Source organism: Plectropomus leopardus, chromosome 5, assembly GCF_008729295.1.
Source record: "Plectropomus leopardus isolate mb chromosome 5, YSFRI_Pleo_2.0, whole genome shotgun sequence".
In the NCBI taxonomy this organism is placed as follows: domain Eukaryota; kingdom Metazoa; phylum Chordata; class Actinopteri; order Perciformes; family Serranidae; genus Plectropomus; species Plectropomus leopardus.
Window position 1 is genome coordinate 241,667 of NC_056467.1, and position 9,209 is coordinate 250,875.

Genomic DNA, 9,209 nt, shown 5'->3' on the forward strand with positions numbered 1-9,209 from the left:
ATAATAATAATAATAATAATAATAATAATAATAATAATGACAAAAAGATCACATTTATTATGTTTATTGTTATTATATAAAATCAGATATTGTACAACGCTTAAAAAATCCTGCAGTAATCCTGACACACAGTAAAAAAAAATAAAAAAAATTAAAAAAAAACTAAACTAAACTAAAATTATTTTATTTTATTTATTTTGGGTTTTTTTTCTCCACACCCACCCGTTTATTGTGAAGTCTTCCTGCAGCGGAAGCGTCGGGGTTAGTTTCCGGTGGTTGTGTTCGGCTCTCCTCGGCTCAGTTCGGCTCGGCTCGGCAGCAGAGTCTCAGCTGTAGTGAAGCTGGAGGAAAGATGGCGGCCCCTGCTCTCTCCAGTCGGGCTGGCTCGGCGGGCAGCCTCGGGAACAGCCCCACCATGGCCGCCGGGAGGCTCCCGCACGGCGGCGGCGGCGGAGGAGGAGGCGTCGGGCCCGAGCTGGACTTCAGGTCGGCGGCCCGCATGGAGGACCTGAACCGGCTCATCCAGGAGTTCAGCAAGCACGACCAGCGGGAGTACGACGACCAGCGGGCTCTGGAGATCCACACGGCCAAGGACTTCATCTTCTCCATGCTGGGTGAGCTCACCACACCGCCGGGGACACACCGAGCGGGCCGCCCGCGGCTGTGCTTTTGTCCCCGGTGGAGACTGAGGACTCCACCTGCTTACACACACACACACACACACACACACACACACACACACACACACATTAAAACACACACTCATAAACACACACAGGGTGGTGTATCTGAGGGCTTATTCCGCTCGTGTTTTCGGTGTGTGTGACTTTAAATGCTGCATATTTAATCCCGGGAGGAGGCTGTTTTTGCGCCGACGCTGCTGCACCTGTACCGGCTCAGGTGAGCAGCTGCGCGTGCACACAGCAGCAGCGCGTGCAGGGCTCCAGCATGGAGACATGTGGACCCAGCTGGTCCGGCCGCTGGGTCCACATGTCTCAGAGAAGTGTCCTCACACTAGACTTCAAACAGCATGCACTTTTCTTAATCGATTAGTTGGAAAAAATTACGATCGATTAATCGTGATTTAAAGAAAAAAGAACATAAAACTTTGCTTATTTCAAACTATACAATCGCATGTTATCCTCAGTATGAACTAATAACAACATATTGAATATTTTTTAAAGCATTTTTAGCCTATTGATTGATAAATTAATTTTCACGTTAGATTAAATTCTTAATAACCGATTAATCATCGATCGATTAACCAGTTACACACTGGTCCAGCCTCATGCCAAATATCCTCAGCTGCAAACACAAGCCAACAGTCCTGCTGGTGGCGCTACAGCGACCGTCTACTTTTCAAAAGCTTGAAAATTCAAAACAAATCATTCGTATGTGTGTGAAGAAACTTGAGTTCGCTTCATTGTGGTACAAACTGTGAAATCCATCACGCTGTTTTTATTCAAAAACTGCAGAACTAATGAAACCTTTCTCCACATTTTTTGATCAGTTGACACCAAACTTGCTGCGGGTCGTCTTCAGACCGCCGACTCAAACCGTCCACACAGATATTTGATTTATCAAACGCTGAGCCTACAGCGCATCACAAAGTTTGGCTGTAAATGTTGCTGTAAACATACACTTGCAAGTTCTCACTAAATAAATCCTCAAAGTTTGTTAAAAAAAATACAAAATAGTTTTGTCATCATAGATTAAATGTGTAAGATTTCAGAATTTTATCACAAAAACTGAATTTTTTGGCAGCATTTTAAAATCTGCCCTCATGTAAACGTACTGCAGTTTGTGGGAAAAATGGCGTCTTTAAATATCAGTTTTTCACTTATTGAGCAAATCAAATTTTGTAAAAACAAATGAGCAACATCTCTCTGCCGTCTAGATGAAGTCTGGAGAGTTTAGTCTTGATGAGTGAATTTTTGGCAGCAGTTTGAAATCTGCTCTTCCATGCACAGACAGCTGATATCCTGCCCCCTGCTGGTCGGCTCAGGCAGCGTGAAGCGTCTCTGGTTTCTCTCGTGCAGCTCGCTTGGATACTGACTTGTCTTTGGTGTCTGAGGTTGTGAGTTTGAGCCTCATGTGATGCTGAATCCACATTGTAATGCAGAGTTGTTCATTTTCTTCAGATTCATCTGCTGCTTGCTGGTAAAAATGCCCGACTCGCTGCTGTGCAGCAGCTCTGTAATTCAGATCTTGAGTTTGTCTTCCTCGAGCAGAAACTAAATCTGTAAAACTGCATTCTGTAGATTTGTTATTTATACGCTGAAGTCAAACTGATGGCTGCCTGCAGGAAGGAAAATCAGGGTAAAAACATGGATAATTTGGAGAAAATGAGCAGGAATGTGAAGCTAATGGGTTGTGACTCGAGTCCGGCGCGGGCCTGTTTATGGCTCCTTTAATGTGTCTTGGTACTGGATTATTGTACTGCTAAAGGTCAGATCACCGAGAAACACAAACTCAGAGATTTTTCTTTCTTAATGTTTTTGTCTTTTTTCCTTTTTTTGTTTTTCTTTCTGTCATGATATAACTATTCTTTAACTGCCAAGGGACTTTTTACATTTTGTATTTTATATCGATGTTCATTGGTGCGTCACTTTAAAATAAACATTTCAAACATGAAACAAACAAAAACGAGTTTCCTGTCGCAGATCTTTCAGTCCAGGCTGTCTCTGAGGAACCGCCACACAAACTGTCCGTCCACTGTGGCACAGGAATGCAGTTATCAGCCAGGAAGTGTGTGTGTGTGTCTTTTCACTCAGCAGAGCGGAAAACCAGTCCAGACCGATCCGGTCCAACTGTGGAGGGTGAACACAATAACCTGTCCTGTCTGATGCGGTCCAGACTGACCCGAAAACTGACCCTGAAGGGAAATGCACACTGGTGGCGTCGCACAGCTTCACATCTTTTGATGCGTGTGTCACTCTCCGTTAGAGCTGGGAACCAGACCCGATTACTTCTTTTGGTTAAGACTAAAATGCGTCCATGTGCAGGGCATCATAAACAAAAAAAGGACTAAAATAATGGCAAACTTTTTTCTTTAAAATGTTCAAGTCTCTCTTTGTATCATTCTTTCCGTCAGGTCATGAAAAACCTGGAAAAGTTTGCTAATTTGCAAAATTTGCAAATAGCAATTTCCTGGCCTGTTGTTGAAAAACTTTATATACCCAGAAAGTTTTGGAAAAGTCATGGAATTTTATTTCACAGATCTGTAAAATAACACACAGTGTTTTAATAGACTATCAGAAATTTGAAAATCCAACAACAATTTATTGTGTTTAACAACACAAACAGCCAATGATCATAAGAATAGCGCCGCGCAGAACCAAATGCAGTGAAGGACTTTGACTGTAGAACAGCTGAGTGTTTGACAGCCACAGCATTTCATCATGGCGGACCAAACAGCTGATGGTCTGACAGCAGCGCAGTGAGACAGACAGACAGAGCGCAGCTTCTCCTCACAGCACCAAAGTGTCTGAAACAGACACATCTGCAGAGGTGAAAGTGACTTCTTTAGACTCTACAGACGACTTTGTGTTAGTTTCAGCTTTAATCAAACTTTTTAAGATGTTTCTAGGAATTTAGGATGTTAATAAGATTTTACTGTATTTCTAAGATTTTGTGATGTTTCTAGAATTTTAGAACATTTCTAGATACTTGGATGTTTCTAAGATTTTGGGATATTTCTTGGTTTTTCACTTTATTTTTTACTTTGAATGGAAAATGGTCGGGGGGCCACGTGGCACCCTCTCAAGGGCCAGATTTGACTGGCAGTACAAAGGTTGACTGTGTTAGATGATCCCAAAAGAAATTATTTTTTTTAGGCAGCCTAAACACAATGAGATGATAAGACAACATTGGGACATTTCTTTTAACCTGTCCTGTCTTTTGTCCTCTGTCTCTCAGGAATGGTACAGAAGTTGGACCAGAAGCTCCCGGTGGCCAACGAGTACCTCCTGCTGTCGGGAGGCGTTCGTGAGGGCGTGGTGGACATGGACCTGGACGAGCTGAGCGTCTACGCTCGCGGCACAGACTACGACATGGACTTCACCCTGCTGGTCCCGGCGCTCAAACTCCACGACCGCAACCAGCCGGTGACCCTGGACATGAGACACTCGGCACTGGGCCACTCCTGGCTCAGCCTGCGCCTCTTTGACGAAGGGACCATCAACAAGTGGAAGGACTGCTGCACCATCGTGGACCACATCAACGGCACCACTAACTACTTCTTCTCCCCAACGCTGGTGGCCGACTGGTTTTACCAGTCCATCTCACTGGTGCTGCTCGAGGTGCAGAAGAAGCCGCAGAGGGGGATGCCGAGGGTGGAGAAAGTGGAGAGGAACGGCACCATCATCTCCGTCATCCTGGGCGTCGGGAGCAGCCGCATGCTGTACGACATTGTCCCCGTGGTGTCCTTCAAAGGCTGGCCGGCGGTGGCTCAGAGCTGGCTGATGGAGAACCACTTCTGGGACGGGAAGATCACCGAGGAGGAGGTGATCAGCGGTTTCTACCTCGTCCCCGCCTGCTCCTACAAAGGCCGCAAGGAGAACGAGTGGCGGCTGTCGTTCGCCCGCAGCGAGGTGCAGCTGAAGAAGTGCATCTCGTCCAGCCTGATGCAGGCGTACCAGGCCTGCAAGGCCATCATCATCAAGCTGCTGTCGCGCCCCAAAGCCATCAGCCCCTACCACCTGCGCAGCATCATGCTGTGGGCCTGCGACCGCCTTCCCCCCAACTACCTGGGCCAGGACGACTTCTCCGCCCACTTCCTGCTGGGCCTGATCGACGACCTGCAGCACTGCCTCGTCAACAAGATGTGTCCCAATTACTTCATCCCCCAGTGCAACATGCTGGAGCACCTGTCTGACGAGACCGCCATGCTGCACGCCCGCAAACTCTCCTCGGTGCGCTCCGACCCGGCCGAGCACCTCCGCACCACCATCGAGCACGCCAAGGCCGCCAACAGGCTGACGGTGGAACTGCAGTGGCGAGGCAGCGCCAACAACCTGCCGTCGCCGCAGTCCGACGCCGGCGGCGAGAACCAGCCGGACGACCGGCTGGCCAAGAAGCTCCAGCAGCTGGTCACGGAGAATCCGGGGAAGTCCATCTCGGTCTTCATCAACCCGGACGACGTCACGCGGCCGCACTTCCGCATCGACGACAAGTTCTTCTGAGACGGAGAGACGTTGTCCCAGACCTCCTCCTCCTCTCTCTCTCTCTGCCTTCCTTCTCCTCGCCTGGTGCCCCGCCTCCTCTGAAACTTTATTTTTTACATTTTTTTATGTTTCTCTGCCACAGAGTGAAGTGAGGTGATCGTCTAGTTGTGTCTGCCACAATTTTTTAATTTTTTAATTTTTATTTTTCTATTCCCCTTCCCCTCTTCCCTCCTCTTTCACTGTGTGCCCTGTGTTTTTTACCTGCTGAATGCCTTTTAAATAGACCGCTGAATAGCAGCGGGTTGTTTTTAAGCCGAAAGGACGAGGCCAAAATCCACCTTCAGAGGGAGTCGCTCTTCAGATGTTACAGTAGTTAAATTATCAGGGATCCTGGAAATGAGACGTAAAAAAGCAACTCCTGAAAACATTGCAGAAGCTTGTTCGCAGCATATTTAATTAATCCAGTTAAAGCCAGTTTATCACACGATTCGTACGGTCATGAAAAACCTGGAAAAGTCATGAAATTTGCAAATAGCAATTTTCAGAAAAGTTCTGGGAAATTAAATATGCCCTTAAAGTTTTGAGAAAGTAATGAAATTTTGTTTCACAAACCTGTAGAATAACACGGGACGGTCTGAAATTTGAAAATCCAATAATAATTTCTGTTTTTACAGTTTCCGGATGTGATGAATAGTTTCATTTTTGATGATGTTTGAAGAAAGAAAACTGTCAAAGTTTCATGTCAAGTTTTGTTCAAGAAAAAAAAACATCAGAAATTTTCCCTTGGAAATTAGCAAAAAAAAACACCAATATTTTACCTCCACAATTGAACAAAGAAGTTTTAAAAACATTCTTAAAAATCATCAAAAAATTTTTTGCAGTTTTTTGTTTTTGAAAAATCTCAAAAAAATTTTTTTAAAGAAATAACTAACCACCAGGATTTTTCAAGAAAATAAAAAATAGGCCATTTTTTTCTTTAAAAATCACAAGAAAAGGCCAAAAAATGTAAAAAATCAGCAGAAAAATCTATACAAAATACAGCCATTTAAAGTCGTATTTCCCTCCCTAAATGCCAAAAAAGGTCCCTCCCCAGTACTTAGAAAACTATTTGATATGCCTCTCCATTTTTGCACCACCCTCTGCCCTCTCATAAATAACAAACAGTCCCTAAATCGCCTTTAAATCTACAGTTTTAATTCTGATCTGAATTTGCTATTTTTTTTTAATTATACATATTTAAAAAGCTATAATTTAGTAATTTAAAAGAACCAGTGAGGCGATTCGATGGTCGTTGCAGAGAATGTATGGTCTTTAAAATTAAGAAGTTCATGGTGAGATTTTGTGTGAACGCTGAACACGTGCAGCTGCATCGAACAGCGGCGCGATTGTTGAACAAAAAGACTCAACTTTATACGATTGTAAACGCGTTCAGGAGTCCGCGATGCCAAACGGCGCATACAGACGTGTCAAACTCAGGAGTGAAGACGGCGGCGCCTTCTGAAGGTGGATTTTGTCCCTCTGAGGAATGTCTCGGTCCTGCTGGGGGACGAAGGTACTAACGTCTTAGAAACTAACTGTAAATAGAGACTGAACACTGGTGTGTAGACAGAGATGCACAGACTGATGATGAAGATGATGATGATGATGATGATGATGATGATGATGAAGATGATGTGGACTACTTTTCGTCTAATTTTGCACAGAATGTAAAAAATCACCACTCCTCCTGTCGATGGTGGACGTCGTGTTCGTCCTGATTGTGGACTGATGTATCATATTAGTGGACAGGTGACACTGCTGAGGGACGGTTGTTACTGCACGTTTTACATAAAAACACCACAGAGTACACTGTGATACTGCAGTAATACTTCAACAGAGTCAAACTTTCAACTTCACACAAAATGATTTCAGAGCTCCGGGGTGTATTCGTAGATCCAATCTGACGCTCGACGCCAAAATGAGAGCGCTGTTACGACAAACGGACAAAAATGCCTGGAATTTGCAAAATTTCTAAGCCTGGAAAAGTTTTGGAAAACTAAATATACCCTGAAAGTTTAAAGAGAAAGTTGTGGAATTTTGTTTCACAAACCTGTATAATAACACGATGTGTTGAAGGACCGTCGGAAATCTGAAAAATCAATTCTGATTCTGTTTTTACAGTTTCTGACTCAGCAGAATCAACAAAAAAATTTTAAAGGAAAAAAAAAGTCCAAAGGTTTTCCATTCAGTATCGTCAGAAATTTTTAAAGAAAAGAAAATGGGCGTTTTTTAAATAATAGTAAAAAAATATGGGCGTTTTTTTAAATAATAGTAAAAAAAGGAGAAAAAAACCCCAATATTTATTTCTTTAAAAATCACAAAATGCCTTTTTTTTATGAAAATCACTTAACATTTTTAAAGACAAGGAAAGGTCAGAATTATTTCTTTAGAAAACACAAAAAGAAGTTTAAAGAGAAATAACATCTAATTGTTTTCTTTAAAAATTATCTCTTTTTTTAAGTATGGCCAAAATGTTTTCTTTAAAAAAAAGTAAAAAAAATTTCCTTAAAAAGTGTTGGCTCTGATAAATGGTGTTATTTTTGTTGATTTTTAATGAAAACCTGTTTCATTTAAAAATTATATATATATATATATATATATAGTTATTTTATTCTGTGATATATTTTGAAATTATAATTTTAAAAAATAAAAAAAAAAAACTTCAGAGAGAAACATACAGGAGGAGCGAAACGAAACAAAAAGAAACAAAATGAAAAAAATAAAACAGAACAAATAAAAAAAAAAACAAAAAAACAAAAAAACAAAAGGGCCCTCTGAATGTTAAAGATTTTACATAGAGACAATTAACAAAACATACTTAGAAACAGAAAACATTGATTAGGTGTTAAAAAAGTGAAAAATAAATAAAAATAAAATGAATAATGAGAAAAAATTGACAGGGCACCTGTTGTATCCACTGAGCCACCTGGTGCCCCGACTGTGCACGTTCTCATTGCATTGAAAAGCCAGATGGTAGCAGCTGTTAGCAGTTTTTTTTGTTTTTGTTTTTTTGTGCAGTGGGAATGAGGCTATAGAAAATGCAGGTATGGTAGAGCAGAGAGATGAGTTTGCATCAAAACACTTCAGGTAAAAGTGTTTACATATTTGTGTTTTCTGCACACGATCGAGAGGCAAAGAAAAGCATTTGGCCAGATTCATGGAGAACAGTTTATTGTAGAGTTCAGTGACACACTGGAACACCATCATCCTGACACGTAACCTCAATTTCAACAAAAAATCTCATGACAAAAGGGAGAACTCTCTCAGCGACAGAAGTATTTGGTACAGCAGGTAAGTTACTGACATTTCACTGGTGCTTGCACCGCACTGCCCATTGCACAGCGGTCACCTCAACATTTACCAAAGTTTACATCCATCACAGCCACGGCACCCAAAAATCTGACAAGTTGATGTTATTTCAAAGAAAATTTGGGAAATCGATTGCCTTAAAATGCAAGTAAATATAACTTTTTGTCTTAATATATGTTTATTTTTTATCTATTTTTTAAGCTTACTTCAAGCTTACATCAATCTTTAAAGTTTAAGCAACTTAAGTAAACTAAGTGTGTGTGTGTGTGTGTGTGTGTGTGTGTGTGTGTGTGTGTGTGTGTGTGTGTGTGTGTGTGTGTGTGTGTGTGTATATATATGTGTGTGTGTGTGTGTGTGTATTATGCTGGATGCAAACTAGTCCATTATATTTTTCTGACATGTTAACAAAACAGATCTCCTTACTTCAAAATCCATTTCATGATGATCAAGTTAAGTCTGATGAACTTGGTTCACTGAAGTTGCCAACACTCAGACAGAAAAAGGTCATGTCATTTGTCATTTTTAAGTTGCAACAACTTCACAAAATTAAGTTAATACAGCTACATTAATTAAACTTTTAAACGATTAGATACGAAGCAAACAAAAATTAACATTACTAGTTATATTTACTTTCCTTTTTTGAAAGCAATCTGTTTCCAGGATTATTTTCAGTAAAATCCACTTGCCAGATTTTAC

General features: G+C 41.6%; 1 protein-coding gene across 1 annotated transcript; it reads left to right on the forward strand.

Moving 5' to 3' along the window:
* Positions 1–286: 286 nt before the first annotated feature.
* LOC121942824 (protein MB21D2) lies at positions 287–6,070 on the forward strand. Its single transcript, XM_042486089.1, has 2 exons — positions 287–614; positions 3,919–6,070. Exons 1-2 carry the CDS (start codon positions 353–355, stop codon positions 5,181–5,183), a joined length of 1,527 nt encoding a protein of 508 aa, XP_042342023.1. The 5' UTR covers positions 287–352; the 3' UTR covers positions 5,184–6,070.
* Positions 6,071–9,209: the final 3,139 nt, after the last annotated feature.